Source organism: Petromyzon marinus, chromosome 6 (assembly GCF_048934315.1).
Source record: "Petromyzon marinus isolate PM22_M1 ecotype Great Lakes invasive population chromosome 6, UKy_Petmar_22M1.pri1.0, whole genome shotgun sequence".
In the NCBI taxonomy this organism is placed as follows: Eukaryota; Metazoa; Chordata; class Hyperoartia; order Petromyzontiformes; family Petromyzontidae; genus Petromyzon; species Petromyzon marinus.
In genome coordinates this window covers 16,198,447-16,216,808 of record NC_133672.1, presented here as the reverse complement: position 1 = coordinate 16,216,808, position 18,362 = coordinate 16,198,447, and the positions used below count along the sequence as shown (strand labels likewise).

General features: G+C 46.0%; 1 protein-coding gene across 1 annotated transcript in view; it reads left to right on the top strand.

Annotated features, from left to right (window-relative positions):
- PLB1 (phospholipase B1) overlaps positions 1 to 18,362 on the top strand; it is a 40,796-nt gene that overhangs the window by 8,570 nt on the left and 13,864 nt on the right. Inside the window, exons 2-21 of the mRNA XM_032948493.2 lie at positions 5,445 to 5,488; positions 8,292 to 8,352; positions 9,094 to 9,152; positions 10,145 to 10,218; positions 10,332 to 10,375; positions 10,527 to 10,626; positions 11,139 to 11,190; positions 11,313 to 11,393; positions 14,016 to 14,081; positions 14,201 to 14,298; positions 14,961 to 15,039; positions 15,633 to 15,737; positions 16,046 to 16,141; positions 16,304 to 16,375; positions 16,573 to 16,671; positions 16,810 to 16,873; positions 17,091 to 17,149; positions 17,655 to 17,722; positions 17,897 to 17,940; positions 18,114 to 18,222. Coding sequence (XP_032804384.2) covers positions 5,445 to 5,488; positions 8,292 to 8,352; positions 9,094 to 9,152; positions 10,145 to 10,218; positions 10,332 to 10,375; positions 10,527 to 10,626; positions 11,139 to 11,190; positions 11,313 to 11,393; positions 14,016 to 14,081; positions 14,201 to 14,298; positions 14,961 to 15,039; positions 15,633 to 15,737; positions 16,046 to 16,141; positions 16,304 to 16,375; positions 16,573 to 16,671; positions 16,810 to 16,873; positions 17,091 to 17,149; positions 17,655 to 17,722; positions 17,897 to 17,940; positions 18,114 to 18,222 — 1,474 coding nt within the window. The remainder of the gene's footprint in view (positions 1 to 5,444; positions 5,489 to 8,291; positions 8,353 to 9,093; positions 9,153 to 10,144; positions 10,219 to 10,331; positions 10,376 to 10,526; positions 10,627 to 11,138; positions 11,191 to 11,312; positions 11,394 to 14,015; positions 14,082 to 14,200; positions 14,299 to 14,960; positions 15,040 to 15,632; positions 15,738 to 16,045; positions 16,142 to 16,303; positions 16,376 to 16,572; positions 16,672 to 16,809; positions 16,874 to 17,090; positions 17,150 to 17,654; positions 17,723 to 17,896; positions 17,941 to 18,113; positions 18,223 to 18,362) is intronic.

Sequence of the window (18,362 nt, the reverse complement as noted above, 5' to 3'; positions counted from 1 at the left end):
TAGCACCGACGGGTTCCATTCCAACAGACAGCCTCGATCGGCTCTCGGGACCTCCCTTTTATGCCCCTGAGCGTGGCCCAGCTCCGCCCTCGGCCACGCCCCGTCTAGATCCTGCTAGAAAGTTCTGGGCTATACATCACGTGTCCCTCTCGCCACCTTTTGGCCCCCCTCATTATCCTGTCCTGGTCACGTGCCCTCTCGGGTTCACCTAGACTGTCACGTCCTCAACTGCCCTCTCTCTGACTGTCACCAGAACCATGCCCGCTAGGGCCCCCTTCCATGCCATACATCATCTGGTGGCAGAGAGAGGCTCCAACACGCACAGTTGCACCCTTCTCTCACTAGCTGGCGTTAAACGCCGTAGTGACCCAATATACGTCACTAAACATGTGTAGAGGAGTGAAATACGCGGGGCGCACAGTTAACCGGGGCAACTGAGGACAAACAGGTGCGCGTGTGCAACATGAGGGTTGCACGGACAAACCGCCAAGTTGTTAAGGGGCGAAGTAGGTTGAAACTGGGTTGACAAGTTGTGCATGTTGAGACCGGAGGTGTTGCCAGGGAGACGGGAGATAAGGGTTGATTGATGGGCCAACAGGCGCCAGCCTGGTTCGATGCACGAGAGGTCTCGGATAATTAGCAGAGGGAAATAAGGGTGTGTGTGCGTGAGCCGAGAGGGAGTTGTTGTTGCCGGGGACAAGAGCGAAGGCATCTCGCCGCTGCCGCTCCAGCCGTCAACAGGACCTCAACCCTCACGCCGTCGCCGGGCGGGTGTTGGCTGATCCCCCCGCCCGGGACAGACGGGTGAGCGGGTCTGGGGGAGCGTAGGTTCGCACAGCGGTGGAGATGTAGAGTTGCTGTGTGCGGAGACGCTGTGTGCGGAGACGCTGAGAGCAGAGCTGTGGAGTGAGGTTGAACGTAGATAAGAGTGGGGAGAAGTTAAACATAAGTGACCGTATTCTTAGTTTTTTCGGTAAAGTCACGTTGAAGAGAAACAACAAAATAACAAAATATATATAAAACAATAAAAAATTCTCACGACGTTTCGACCATAACTCAAACGGTCATCATCAGGTGTGTCGGTTTGCATAAATTTATTTAGAAAACGGCATATATATTTATTTATATATATAAAAAAATTAACGTTTGCGTCACGCGCAGCGATTGGCAGTTTGCCCAGGACTAGTCCATCTATTTTTTTGAAAAGAGGAGGGGGGAGACGAAATTTGTTTTTATGTATGCTGTCTGAAAGCCACTGTAAGCGTGAACAATCAAACGTTAATTTTTTATATATATATAAATAAATATGCCGTTTTCAAAATAAATTTATGCAAACCGACACACCTGATGATGACCGTTTGAGTTATGGTCGAAACGTCGTGAGAATTTTTTATTGTTTTATATATATTTTGTTATTTTGTTGTTTCTCTTCAATGTGACTTTACCGAAAAAACTAAGAATATGAATTACTGCAGTCACGAAAGCTTTAAATCAAAATATAAGTGACCGTGTTGATAGTTATAGGAGTGCCTACGACGGGTGCAAAAATAGGTGACTAAAGTGTAAGCAGGTGACTTGTTACAACGTGTCGGTGTGAGTATTTTTTTAAGACACTACACATGTACAAATTCGCTATCACAGGAGACAAAGGAGAGCCCATTGCTGCTCCTTCCTTTTGTTTATAGTCACCTTGCCACAAGAAGTCGGTGTTCTTTAGACAGTGTTCAGCTAGTCTTGGGATATCTTTGGCTAAACCTTTGTTCGTTGCCAGAGTGTCGAGTAACTTCATTGACTCGTTGACCGGAACCTCCGTGAACAGAGAAGTCAGGTGAAAATATCATTAGGGTTAAGCTTCATATCTCTAATTATGTTTACGAGATATTCAGAGTCTTTGATGAACGAAGAGGTCCTAGCGATGTAGCACCACACCTACGCCTCTATATAAGGAACGCAACAGTTAGACTTCTCCACAAATCTGGCTGTCGCCTAATGAAGCTACAGTGAGGGAAAAAAAGTATTTGATCCCCTGCTGATTTTGTACGTTTGCCCACTGACGAAGAAATGATCAGTCTATAATTTTAATGGTAGGTTTATTTGAACAGTGAGAGACAGAATAACAACAAGAAAATCCAGAAAAACGCATGTCAAAATTTTTATAAATTGATTTGCATGTTAATGAGGGAAATAAGTATTTGACCCCCTCTCAATCAGAAAGATTTCTGGCTCCCAGGTGTCTTTAATACAGGTAACGAGCTGAGATTAGGAGCACACTCTTAAAGGGAGTGTTCCTAATCTCAGCTTGTTACCTGTATAAAATACACCTGTCCACAGAAGCAATCAATAAATCAGATGCCAAACTCTCCACCATGGCCAAGACCAAAGAGCTCTCCCAGGATGTCAGGGACAAGATTGTAGACCTACACAAGGCTGGAATGGGCTACAAGACCATTGCCAAGCAGCTTGGTGAGAAGGTGACAACAGTTGGTGCGATTATTCGCAAATGGAAGAAACACAAAAAAACTGTCAATTTCCCTCGGCCTGGGGCTCCATGCAAGATCTCACCTCGTGGAGTTGCAATGATCATGAGAACGGTGAGGAATCAGCCCAGAACTACACTGGAGGATCTTGTCAATGATCTCAAGGCAGCTGGGACCATGGTCACCAAGAAAACAATTGGTAACACACTACGCCGTGAAGGACTGAAATCCTGCAGCGCCCGCAAGGTTCCCCTGCTCAAGAAAGCACATATACATGCCCGTCTGAACTTTGCCAATGAACATCTGAATGATTCAGAGGACAACTGGGTGAAAGTGTTGTAGTCAGATGAGACCAAAATGGAGCTCTTTGGCATCAACTCAACTCGCCGTGTTTGGAGGAGGAGGAGGAATGCTGCCTATGACCCCAAGAACACCATCCCCACCGTCAAACATGGAGGTGGAAACATTATGCTTTGGGGGTGTTTTTCTACTAAGGGGACAGGACAACTTCACCGCATCAAAGGGACGATGGACGGGGCCATTTACCGTCAAATCTTGGGTGAGAACCTCTTTCCCTCAGTCAGGGCATTGAAAATGGGTCGTGGATGGGTATTCCAGCATGACAATGACACACGGCCAAGGCAACAAAGGAGTGGCTCAAGAAGAAGCAAATTAAGGTCCTGGAGTGGCCTAGCCAGTCTCCAGACCTTAATCCCATAGAAAATCTGTGGTGGGAGCTGAAGGTTCGAGTTGCCAAACGTCAGTCTCGAAACCTTAATGACTTGGAGAAGATCTGCAAAGAGGAGTGGGACAAAATCCCTCCTGAAATGTGTGCAAACCTGGTGGCTAACTACAAGAAACGTCTGACCTCTGTGATTGCCAACAAGGGTTTTGCTATACTCTTTGATTCTATTCGATAAAGTCACGTAGGTAAAAAAATAAAACAACAAAAATCACGACGTTTCGGCCACAACACAAGCGGACTTCATCAGGTGAAGGGACCAGACTGTCTCGAAGACTGCGCTGGAGTGAAACAGAGCCAAGCTCAGACTACGACCTTTAGGCTGTGTGAGAGGGATTAAGGTGCCTTGACAAAGGAATTAGCGTAAAAATTAGCATTTGATTGGCGGACTTAAATGCTAATTTTTACGCTAATTCCTTTGTCAAGGCACCTTAATCCCTCTCACACAGCTTAAAGGTCGTAGTCTGAGCTTGGCTCTGTTTCACTCCAGCGCAGTCTTCGAGACAGTCCGGTCCCTTCACCTGATGAAGGCCGCTTGTGTTGTGGCCGAAACGTCGTGATTTTTGTTGTTTTATTTTTTTACCTACGTGACTTTACCGAATAGAACCAAAGAGTATGGATCCTTGCAGTCACGAAAGCTTCAAATCAAGGGTTTTGCTACCAAGTACTAAGTCATGTTTTGCAGAGGGGTCAAATACTTATTTCCCTCATTAAAATGCAAATCAATTTATAACATTTTTGACATGCGTTTTTCTGGATTTTGTTGTTGTTATTCTGTCTCTCACTGTTCAAATAAACCTGGCATTAAAATTATAGACTGATCATTTCTTTGTCAATGGGCAAACGTACAAAATCAGCAGGGGATCAAATACTTTTTTCCCTCACTGTAGTTGTAATTACTGGCGAAACGTCATACTCAGATTATAAATGTTGTGGCTTGGATCTCCAACACACCGGTGTGCTGTACTAGTGACGAATTGGCATGTTCTGTTTACGTAACAACCCTTACTAGTTGGCTGTGTCGGGTAGTGGCGGGTTTTAACAACACATTTATATATTTACGCGATCTAGCCCGAAAAAACCTCTATTATGGATGTTTAACACTTATTTTATTGCAGAAAGCGTCAACCCTATTCTTATATTTTGATACTGGCAAGGGAGGTCCCATTATAGAGGTTAAGTAATTGTGCAGGTATGTGATTTCTGATGGTGGCTCATTTACTGTAGTTTCCCACGTGTGAACTATATTTCCAGCACGTAGTCTCTTCAACACCTAAAGCTGCTCCTGCCAACTGCTGTTGCTTTGTTGGCGGTTTATACTTCGTGTGACGGTAGTGAAGTTCACAGTGCCACAGCAGTTATGTGGACTTGTAATATTTCCCAACATAATGGGCATTCATAGAGCTACATTCCGTATGTGGTGTGACAAACCGTGACTATATTTGTTCTCAAAAATAAAACAACGAAGACAAAGACCAACGTTATATATCCTATTCAGCTCATTTGCGCTTTACCAGAAGGTCATGTTCAAAGATAAACCAGTAACTTTGGACTTGCAACCAAACAAGTCCAATCTCTTGACCACCCATTCTGCCACACCTGCAAAGGCAACCATTTTGCCTCTCTTTCATTCCTAAATAATCCAGAGTGGTACTTATTCCAACACCTTTTGTTCTTCTAATATCATATCTTTTACACATATACGAATAACAGAATGCCTTTGAAATAAAAATGGCAGTGTTCAAACCTATAAGAATATTGCACACTCAGGATTTTTACTAGTTCATGACCTGACAATTCAGACAATAAAGATGTTGATCGACACGGCTTATCTTCAGCTCGTTTACACACTTGCACTATATAGATTAGGACCGTGGATAGCTTTATGGATCAATTTAGATAGTAAGAGCAGATGTGGCGGGGAGGCTGTTAAATCTACCTGCGATATGTCAGCCTATGGCTTGCGCACCACTCTACATGCCATGAATAAACCTCTGTCTGTGAGATGCTTTAAAAGGCGACGACTGAGCGGAATTAATCAGTGGACCCAACCATGCATCTTGTCCCACAGCGCGGCGTTGTCGCCCTCATAGTTATCGTTTTGGGGCAGGCATTGCTTTCAGCAGGTAAAAATATATAAAGTAAAAACAAATTCACCGTAAGATTGTTTTTTCTGTATTTTATTGATACAATGACTTAACTGGAGTTGTTTGTTTTGTTCACAGGAAAATGGTACGATCTCAAGAACAAACCCACCAAGAACCCACGGGTAAGTCGAGAGCACGAACTTCAAATATTCAACTCATGATAGTGGTGTTTCCTGTGTGCATCTTAATACATGACGAGCTCGTTCGTGACCAGTGTTTGTTTCACTTCAGTAGAAGACTTGGGCAATTCAGCTTCTATTCCTAAGTTATTAGATGAATTCCATGTCAAAGTCATCTAAGTGGTAAATGACCTTCTGTCTTCAGACCATGCATCACTCTCTTAGACATTACTGCTGCTTTGGACACCACAGACCGTTCCATCTTTCTGGAGTATCAGCACCTCCATAACAATGTAGGGATTTGCGGTACACTTCACTCCTCATTCCGCACTTACCCCTCAAGGGCTGTCCTACTCTCAGTAGCCCCTGTTGTACATCACCTCATCATCAGCTTCATACTCTCAACCTCCTTCCTCTGGGCAAAATCATCTCCGGTTTTTAATATTGATCACCATTCATATGCTGATGACACCCAGCTCTATATTGTCATCAACTCCACGATTTCAATTATCTGTCCAATCACACATCTTGCCTTGATGTGATCTCATCTGGGATGAATCCATAAATAATATTGCCACTCTCGATCCCTGCGTTATTCCAACATCCTCCATCTGCAACTCCAGGTTCAGTTCAGTTCCATTTATTTGGTATAGCCCTGTGAGCCATTCGGCTCTTGAATCGGGTGCAACCGCAACAAACAAAAAAAACATGAACAAGAAAACATCTTAAAGTGACTAGGTGACTGTGCAAACAGAAAATCCAGGGAAAAACATCAAAATATTCCTGAAAAAGCACCGTACACCAACGCTTTGTACACAAATCCAGGTGATCCAAAACGCCACTGCCCAGCTCTCAACCTGCATTCGTAAGCGAGAATACATCACCCCATCCATAATAATAATCATAATAACGTTTATTGGCTTAGATCGCGAAAGTATAAAAGTGTCGTGAACACACCACCACCCGACAAGGTCAATTAGTAAGATTGTGCTCACCGTCTTCAACATCCTCCGTGGACTTTGTCATCCCTGCCCATCTCTCCCCTCCCGGTCTACTTCACCTGCCGTGTTCTCTCTCCTTTCATCTCACTTTAACTCCCCTCGACCCAACTCTAGACTCCAGCAAACGATACCTTATCCACGCTGTTGGCATCCTGCCCCCCCCCCCCCCCCCCTGTTCAACTCCAGGCTAAAGACCTCACAATGTTTTTTTTTGATCCTCTGCCTCTTTCTCCGTGAAATAAAATGTGCAGCATCTTGAGATGTGGTTTCATTCGAACGCTATAGGGACAAAAAGAAACGTGTGTTGTAGAGGCCTTTATGTGCGAGAGTGGTGCCGTTGCTTTTTCACTCCAACATTTTTAATAAACGCTGACTTACACAATCAGCTGACTAATCTTGATTTGAAGCTTTCGTGACTGCAGGAATCCATACTCTTTGGTTCTTTCGGTAAAGTCACGTAGGTATAAAATAAAAAAATAAATCACGACGTTTTGGGCGCAACACAAGCGTCCATCATAAGGTGACTAGTTTATTTTCATTGTTCACATATACAGTGTTGTATTGAGATACTCTTTTTTTTACTTCACATAACGCTTGGGCTCCCGGCGTGGATATTCCCCCAACACACCCCAAACCCGCGGTCAAACGCACGTACAGAACCTTTATTTTTTTTATTTGAGAATCTTTCTTTATTATCCTGGAGGGGCGTGTCAGAAAGTTTCAACAAACAGTTAAAAAAAACCTATGAAAGTTCAAAGTATAGGAAAGGTAAGCAAGTCACACCAATACGTATATAAGTTCAAATTGAATAAGTACATCATTAACGCGATCTAACCCCAAAAAACCTCTATTATGGATGATATTGGTCGCGAAAGCCTACGTGTTAAACTACATCAATCGCTACCGATTTTTCAAGACTAAATTGCATGAACGGGTGGGTGGGGGGGCATGAGGAGGTGTCTGAGGCCACCGAGGCCTCCTCTAGGTAGACTCAGCCTCAAAGGAGTGCAGTACCTGGTGCTGTGTAAACTTCGCCACTCGGGAAAACAAAGGCGGCCGGGCGCGGTGCTGGCCACCCACCGCCTTGGTGTGCCGTGCCGGCCTTAGTCGGTGCTAATCGCTAGCAGCACTTGCCCCAACAGTCTGTTTCGGGATTTTGGGGTGAATGTGTGTCTTTGTTTGTACACACACCTGGCCGTGAGAGGCGATAAGAGACGCTTCAAATGCCAAGCCGTCCACCCCGCTTATCAGTTACGTGCGGCTCTCAAAGGACGGCAGAACTTGACACACACACAGAGTCGCGGGGGGGGGGGCAATGCGACGCACAGCTAGCAATGAAAGTGCATATGACAGCGAACAGGTTTTTATTATTATTATTACACGCTTTATTTAACTCACTCTGTCTGTTGTTGTTGTATCCTCAAATCGTGTAACTCAATTTTAACCCACTTCCCAATGTGGTTTCGACTGCAAACTTGGTAAATTTATGTCATACTGATGACAATACTATATTCAATCATAAAAAAATAAAAACATATTTTTAAACAATATTTTTTTTATATGTTATGTTTCGGTTTGGGTCTAATTGCCCACGGTCAACTGACGTTGGCTGTAATTGACTGTGGTCCCTTACGTTATGGAAACCTTCGGGGACACTTCCTAGAGTCGTGGAGTTCTTCCATTACTAGTACATTTAATTAAAGCGTGTTTAAAAAAGTTTTTTTTATATATATTTCTTATTTTTATCACGATTGCGCATCTCTGTGGGTTGCCTGAAACTGATGCCACGATTGTCAACGTCGCAGGTGTGGGGGAGTGTCGTCTCATGCACGGATCTCGCCCCCTCGAACTCCGTTCCCACATCAGGTACGTTAGTTTCACGGAGAACCACACACACCACGAGTTCACCGTCAATACGCAGACACCAGCTATAATCTATACACTGCTGGATGAAGGCCTCCCCTAGCCGTTCCCAATCCTCATGGTCTTGTGATGTGACCCTCTTCCATCAAGCTCCAAGAATTTGTCCACGGGAGATATCCTCTGGAGCCTGTTACCTACTTTTTTTGGGGATACCAAAATATTAGCCATCATACAACTTAAAAAAAAAACACACGGTGGGCATTTTAGTTTGTATCGATCTGAGTGAACACGTGGGTTGGATTCAATGAGTTGGTGGGCTGCATTTGGCCCCAATGGCTGAGGTTGTGGGCAGCCCTGGTCTCACGTAACAATAATTAGGTTTTCTCTTAGCAAATTTTATTTTATTACTCCTGAGAGTTCTGTTTATTTATCAAAGTGACGAAACGTTAAATATGTCCATAGCTGGTCAGGTGCACTTTTCAAATGGAATTGAACTACACGTTATTAAACGTTGACATCTGTGACGGGAGTGATAGGTAATATTAGATTATGGTCTGATCAGGGCAACCACAGTTCACGGCTCTGATCCCTTGGAGTTCAGCCTCTAGCCAAGGTGACAATGATAAGATTTGAACCGGGCGGGGCATGGTTTCTGAGAAAAAAACAGCAATATTGCCCTATCAGATTAGATTAAGTGCAAATGCAGCTGTTGAACAATAACTGTCGGTCACCTCCCTTCCGCAGTGCACAAACTGCGCCCCGCCGACATTAAAGTGGTGGCGGCTCTTGGCGACTCACTCACGGTATGGGACGCGCTGCGAGTGATGGCGACACTTCTCGACGCCTCTCCTCGAACACGCCTCTGAGCACACATTTATTTTTTAATCAAACCTGAAAGCATTTGCACCTTGCAGATGAACCCCCCCCCCCCCCCAACGTATTGCCCTATTACATTTTTTGAGAGGCAGCAATCTCTCCCGCTCAAAATGAGCTTGGCATGGCGTGCATCTTCCATTGGTGTCCTTGGGCCAGTTGTAGAAATTCCACAAGACTATGGTGGGACCTGGTCTCCCAACATAACAACCCCTGGTGCAATTATCTCAGCATTCATAAATTATGCTTAGTTAAATAAAACAACATTTAATTATGACAAGGCTAATTTAGCATGCCGCACACTCTTGCCTAAAATACAAATACTATTAGGAAAGATAGCAAAGCGTAAAAACGGTTCTACAGGCAATAATTCAATGTCAGTAGTCACTATCAGTCAACCTCTAAAATCAGTGGTATCTGTGCTTTCAAACTGGTTAATCGATTTGTGCTTCTCATACCAAACCTATAAAGGTTCTTGCTCCACGTTTTGTGTGTCCAAAACAGGAGCATGCGGCAATTGTGCCGCACCCACCAGTGGCAAATACTATCGGGACCTGAACCGTGCCTCCCACAGCTCAACTCGCCATTAAATTATTACTGACACAATGTGTAAACACCAGCATACTTGGGAGGCAACGGTGGCCAGGTGTGGTTGCTGTCATTGTTGCTCGAGTTGATATGTCAAGAAATATTTCTATTGTTTGTGCCCCCTGGTTGCCTGGGTGACAAGTAGGCTATGTCCTTTGCGGAATCCTGGCCGTCCTGACCGGGCCGGGGCCATCGTAGGTTGCTCGCAACAGCACTTGTCCCTGCGAAATATAAAATAAAAAGGCGGGCAGGGTCTGGAGGGGTGAGCCATAGGTCATGTGACTCACGTGTCGTTGCGATGCGTGTGATGTGCACGTAATGCGTTGTCTGCCAGGCTGCGAACGGCGCTGGCTCGGTGCCAGGAGACGTGCTCGATGTGCTACAAACATACAGAGGGCTGGCATGGAGGTCTCTCTGCATGTCGCCACCGCAAAATATTAACCCTTGCTTCCGTTAAATTTCAATAAAACCACGCTGCGCCCCTTCGCTGAATGTGCGTTTTTGTTTTCTCCCACCTGTAGTATCGGAGGCGATGAAAACATCGGCAATGTCACTACGCTCCCAAGTAAGGGCAGATTTCACTCATCCGCAATGCAAACGTGACCAATTGTGAGGTCATTGTATGAAGTAAAAAAAACGTTAAGCACTCCAATTAAATCCCAGCGCCGCAAATCGAGTGAATGAACGGCGATGAACAACTGTGTGTCCATCCTCAGATATCCTGCGCGTCTTCAACCCCAACCTGAAGGGGTTTTCCAGTGGCGTTGGGAATGGTCAGAGGTTCCTCAACCAGGCAGTGCCGGGCGCCATCGCCGCGTAAGAGAAACCCCTCACGCATTCATTCCCTCTCCACTCAGCTCACTCGCCAAGCACCATCGTCGTCATCCGCCATCATCGATCCACCGCTGGATAAAAGCCTCCCCCAAAGCCGTCGCCATCTCTCACGATCATGCGATATAATTCGCCTGATGTGAAGCAATTCCTCCCCCTTGTCGGTAGGCGCCTCTCTTCATTTGCCTGCCACTCCGTTGTTATAACGATACGTTCTGCCCAAGTCCACTTATTTTTTGCAAAAGTCAGGATGATGTCTCTAACTTGCATATGCACTCTTAACCATGTGTTTCTCTTCCTATCTCGCAATGTAATTCCAAGCATGCGTCTCCACGATTATCTTCACAATTGTCAGCCATTGTTCCATTTACTTAATTGATATCCGTGTTTTTGATCCCTATGTCATAACAGATAGTACGCACCAATGCCCTCACATCATGATGACTGTGGTGATTGATGTAAAGTGAATGGTGCTTGTTTCCATTGCCCACCCACAGGGATATCCCATCTCAAGTGGAGAAACTTATCGAAGTAATGAAATCTACCGTGGTAAGATCATAAAAACATATCCTTACATGCAATTTTAAAAATGTGTTTTTCACACTAATGTATTTCCTATTATGTTCTGCAAAATACATTTAATGTATACGTGGATTTTGAAACACTTTCAGGAGATAAATTTTGAAGATGACTGGAAGCTCATCACTCTCTTCATCGGAGCAAATGATGTGTGCAGCTACTGTGAAGACCAGGTGCGCACAATTCTGTACACACATTACTCGACACACCCCATGACCCTGAACATACCATTATCCATTCACCATGCCCCTACACACACCATGATCATACACACACCATGACCCTCACACACCATGACCCTGCACACACCATGACCCTGCACACACCATTATCCATTCACCATGGCCATACACACACATGACCCTGCACATACCATGGCCATACACACACATGACCCTGCACACACCATGCCCCTACACACACCATGACCCTGCACACACCATGACCCTACACACACCATGCCCCTACACACACCATGACCCTACACACACCATGCCCCTACACACACCATGACCCTGCACACACCACGACCCTACACACACCACGGCCATACACACACCATGCCCCTACACACACCATGCCCCTACACACACCATGCCCCTACACACACCATGCCCCTACACACACCATGACCCTGCACACACCATGCCCCTACACACACCATGCCCCTACACACACCATTACCCTGCACACACCATGCCCCTACACACACCACGACCCTACACACGCCATGCCCCTACACACACCATGCCCCTACACACACACATGGCCATACACACACCATGCCCCTACACACACCATGCCCCTACACACACCATGACCCTACACACACCATGACCCTGCACACACCATGCCCCTACACACACCATGCCCCTACACACACCATGCCCCTACACACACCATGCCCCTACACACCATGCCCCTACACACACCATGCCCCTGCACACACACATGGCCATACACACACCATGACCATACACACACCATGGACATACACACACACACCATGCCCCTACATACACTATGACCCTACACACACCATGCCCCTACACACTATGACCATGCACACACCATGCCCCTACATACACCATGCCCCTACACACACCATGACCCTACACACACCATGCCCCTACACACACCATGCCCCTACACACACCATGACCCTACACACACCATGCCCCTACACACACCATGCCCCTAAACACACCATGCCCCTACACACCATGACCATGCACACCCCATGCCCCTACATACACCATACTCCTACACACACCATGCCCCTACACACACCATGCCCCTACACACACCATACTCCTACACACACCATGCCCCTACACACACCATGCCCCTACACACACCATGCCCCTACACACACCATGCCCCTACATACACCATACTCCTACACACACCATGCCCCTACACACACCATGCCCCTACACACACCATGCCCCTACACACACCATACTCCTACACACACCATGCCCCTACACACACCATGCCCCTACACACACCATGCCCCTACACACACCATGCCCCTACACACACCATGCCCCTACACACACCATACTCCTACACACACCATGCCCCTACACACACCATGACCCTACACACACCATGCCCCTACATATACCATACTCCTACACACACCATGCCCCTACACACACCATGACCCTGCACACACCATGCCCCTACACACACCATGACCCTGCACATACCACGACCCTACACACACCATGCCCCTACACACACACATGGCCATACACACACCATGACCATACACACACCATGGACATACACACACCATGCCCCTACACACACCATACTCCTACACACCATGACCCTGCACACACCATGACCCTGCACACACCATGCCCCTACACACACCATACTCCTACACACACCATGCCCCTACACACACCATGACCGTGCACACACCATGGCCATACACACACCATGACCCTGCACACACCATGACCCTGCACACACCATGCTCCTACACACACCATGACCCTACACACACCATGACCCTGCACACACCATGCCCCTACACACACCATACTCCTACACACACCATGCCCCTACACACACCATGACCGTGCACACACACATGGCCATACACACACCATGACCATACACACACCATGACCCTACACACACCATGCCCCTACACACACCATGACCCTACACACACCATGACCCTGCACACACCATGACCCTACACACACCATGCCCCTACACACACCATGACCCTACACACACCATGCCCCTACACACACCATACTCCTACACACACCATGACCCTACACACACCATGACCCTACACACACCATGACCCTACACACACCATGACCCTGCACACACCACGACCCTACACACACCATGCCCCTACACACACCATGACCCTACACACACCATGACCATACACACACCATGCCCCTGCACACACCATGCCCCTACACACACCATGCCCCTACACACACCATGCCCCTACACACACCATGCCCCTACACACACCATGCCCCTACACACACCATGCCCCTACACACACCATGACCCTCCTCCATACACCATGCCCCTACACACACCATGCCCCTACACACACCATGACCCTCCTCCATACACCATGGCCCTGAAAACACCACGCTGCATTCCCCATTTTTAAAAGATGTTCAAAATTAGGAGTATGGGACATGGCAGCAAAGAGGTTAAACTCAAGTTCAAGGTGCTATTTACATGCTTACTTGCAAACCATATTAATTCCCTCCACTGTGATGTCGACGTTATTCACCCTCCAGATAAAGCACTCGCCCGAACGCTACATTAACCACATACAGACTGCGTTGGATATGCTCCACAAAGAGGTATCGATGCACTTTACCTGGGCACATCATTACAGTTTAAATTGACATCAGTGTTTTTCATCCACGCTCCGTAAAAAAAAAAGACATCCCCTTTGAGTGCACTTTCCCTGCTCGTTCAGGTACCAAGGGCCTTTGTCAACTTGGTGGAGATTCTGTACATCGAGCCGCTACGGAAACTCCACCAGGACGAGAACAAGTGCCCCAAACAGCTCATGAGGTCTCCCCCCTCTCTTACCTTATAGAGCCTCTTGTCACAGCAGCCCTTTTGCCCACGTCAGCAATTGTTTCTTGCTGTGGTTGTCCCACCTGATGACGGACGCTTGTGTTGCACCCGAAACGTCGTGATTTAATTCATTTTATTTTATGCCTACGTGACTTTACCGAAAGAACCAAAGAGTATGTGTGATGATTACTTCTAATATTCTATGGTTCTTTTCGGTAAAGTCACGTAGATAGAAAAAAATTATAACAATAAAATAATAAAGTGAATGAAAATATCATGACGTTTCGATCACAACACAAGCGATCGTCATCTTTTCTCCTGATGAGGATCGCTTGTGTTGTGATCGAAACGTCGTGATATTTTCATTCACTTTATTTTTTATTGTTATTATTTTTTCTACCTACGTGACTTTACCGAAATAACCATAGAATATGAATTCCTGCAGTCACGAAAGTTTTAAGTCAAGATTTACTTCTAATTTTAAAGTGATCACTCGTCGAATATAGGCTGTAACACAACATTATGTTTTACGGGAATGAAAGAAGTGCTTTGTAACGATTTAATTGAAATATATTTATATTGAGAGTTGTTGACTAGTGATAAGTAATCATTGCATCAGTTGCCACTGATTAACAGGGAGCATCTTCATTCCTCAGCATTCTGTGTGGATGCATCGTGGACCCCACAAACCCAGATGACTTGGCAGTGGTGACCAAAGCAAACAGGGCTTACCAGGTATGCATATTTCTCCGAGAGGGCCTCAGAGACTCCCAGCTAAGTACATGATGAACTAGGCTTTGCTTTTTATTGTTCAAAGGATTTACAAAACTCAACGAAAACTACATTCCCATGGCCTTAATTGCTGATGATAACGAATGAATCGAGATGTCTGGACAATGAAATCGAAGTTTCACCAAGTGCCGTGGCATTGCCGTTTGTTATATATTGTTTAACTTTCAAGAAATATTTTTCCCAGTTGTGCTCTCCCCAGTACAACCTTTCGTCAAATAACTACATCTGAGATCCATTCAAAACAGTAGGAGTAATCTTCATCACATGAGGGTCAAATAAATATATGCCATTCTTCCTGCTGGATTTTAACCAAATTAAGTGCAGAACCAAATGTCCATTCATGGAGTTTTTTGTTTTGCGCAGTTATCGGTGACTAAGCTGAGACCATCATCTACGTACACATTGAGAATTCACTTCAATCACAAGCTCCTGTCTGGATTCGAACCCAGGATGTTAGCGGTGCCAGCTCAGTGCTCGACCACTGTGTTGCCAAGTGCCTCGCTTGACCTCGTGTGTGCCATCTCTTCCGTGTACAGGACTACAACAAGCAGCTGGTGGCTACACGGCGCTACGACACAATGGAGGACTTCACAGTCGTGCTGCAACCTTTTTTTCACGACGTCACCATGCCAGTCACAGAGGTAGGCCTTTCAGCAAGCGGTGGCACTTTAAAGCGGCGGCACTTTAAACACTGCAAGACGGTTGTGGTCAGGACTGTGAGTGCGAGTCCTTTCCATCATCGCTCACGCTTCAACGACACGTAGCCCAAAGGATGTGGCTCACGTGTCCTGAAGGAAACGTGTAAACCGCTACATTGTGAGAAATGTTAACTGTTTACGTTGTACGTTTTACCGAAGCAGCAACTTCATTGCATAGTTCAGTGATTGGAAAATGGAATTCAGCCTGCACGACACAGCGGTCACTTGCACCTCCCTCGCTTGTTGTTCAGGGAGGACTTGCGGACGAAACCTACTTTGCACCGGACTGCTTTCACTTCTCAGAGAAGGCGCACGCCATGTCTGCCAAGGCACTGTGGAACGCCATGGTGAGGTTTTTTTTTTGAGTGTGAGAAATGCACAAACAACATCGCTGACAGCAGTCTTGTGGCTGTGTCACGGGTTATCCTGGTCATCGCTTGGAAACTCTGATTCTGATTTATTGGTCTGTATCCTATGTGAAAGCGGTGTGTGCATCTTCTCTCTTTCAGCTCGAACCAGTTGGAAATAAAAGCACTTTTCAAGACTTCGCGGCCAACATCACGATTAATTGCCCCAGTGCGGTACGATGCGACTACACAACACAATTCCACGTTAAAAAAAGCTGCATTATTATTGTAACGCGCACATTGAGCTAAATTAAATTAGATTATTTGAAAACCCAAAACTTGTTTTTTTTTGCCTACGTATATTTGCTTTGCACCCAGATGTCGTGCCATAATACGTTACACTCTCCTATCCCCCCCCCCCTACCCTGTAGGCACAACCATATCTGCGAACGTACAAGAACAGCAACTACAGTTACCCCGCAGTGCCTTCCATCCCCCCGCCCCCCCCTGAGCCCACCTCGCCCCCCAAGGTGCCCCCCCCCCACCCCGCATACCCCCACAAACCATCGCTTACACACACGTTGGCTTTTAGTATTCTGGATGTGTGAACGTGCATTGCAGTAACGCATACATGTTAAATGTACTCTTGTGTTAATTCTTACTTGCAGCCGAACTATGGAAGTGAAATCAATTGCAAGGATACATCTCCTTCCGCAAGCGTTCCGAAATCAGGTAGTAAGAGCACTTACGAAATGCCACCTAAATGCCACACACGAGGAACGTTTCCAATGCCACGTGCATCGGCACCGGAGCTTATTACCAGTGCAGGTATCCAATGATTTCCTATTTGAATATACAATCAACCAGATGGCAAAGGGAGCGAGCAAGATGTGCTCCATTTTAAGCTATTTGCATTGAATAATTTTACAATACCTTCCTCGCCACACAGTTCACGAACTCAGACCGGCTGACATCAAGGTCATCGGGGCCGTTGGAGACTCTCTGACGGTGAGTTCAAAGATGAACCCTTTAAACAAAAGCTTCATGTCCACCCCTTGTATGACTGCCGGAGTCTGAAGCTGATGGGCGGACAGCTTTTTATCGTGAATAACAAGCCACTTTGCTGAGCTATCATTTGTGGTCAGGTCGCTTCTAAAAAAAGATATATATATAAGTGAATAACTCAGTGGATTCTACCTGGTAAGATGAAAAAGAGTTTCGTTTTATTTGTATATATTTTTATTAAGCGATTTGTTTACCTTAACTATACTTTGCATTCCCTATAGTATTTTTGTATTTTTCGTTGTTGTAACGTTTTGACCCGCCCCAACTGGACATCTGTGAAAAACACTTTACAGCTCATCGAATTCCTCCAGAATAAATGTTCTGATTCTGAAGCGTGATGACGTCATCCGACCACAAGTCCCATAGGTGCACCGTTAAAACATGACATGCGTTTTTACGGAGGCATGTAAAATGCTCTTGCGCTGCTAACCGAGCGTGTGTTTTCCAGGCTGGCAATGGGGCAGGGGCTGACAACCTGCTGGAGGTGATCATTCAGTACCGGGGGCTCACCTGGAGGTAGGGCAGGGTCATCTCCAAATACATGGATGCACACCCACGACGCACCACCACGTGACGACGATGAGCAATGAGCAGCACCGCCCGCGCAGATCATCGACACTCGGCGCGATTTATAGTTGGAGCACATATTTTTGCACGCAACAATGTCGGTGATTGTAATTTTGTTCGCAGCGTTGGTGGAAAAGATGACATTTCCAAAGTGACAACCCTTCCGAGTACGTAAGCACGATGGCTCAGTTTTGACATTGTTTTTTTTTATGATACACTTTTCATGGTATTCGCTTATGCGTTGAAAATTGATGCTTCCAGTATACCTTTCTGATAAAAAAAATACTGTTACTGTTTTATCCCTGTAATCGATGTCGTTTTAATTTGCTCTCTTCCCAAGACATCCTGCGTTACTTTAACACGAACCTGACGGGTTTCTCCACGGGCATCGGCGATGAGCAACACCCGCAATCCTTCCTCAACCAGGGTGTCCCGGGCGCAAAAGCAGAGTAGGCAGCTCCTTACCATGGCCTCTCCTTGACGAGGTCTAACTGTTTAAGGTTCTATGTGCTGTATAACCATTTGAGAACTCAAGAGACCAGGATCGTCTCATTTGTGAGAGTGAATTGAGTTAACAAAATGATAAAAG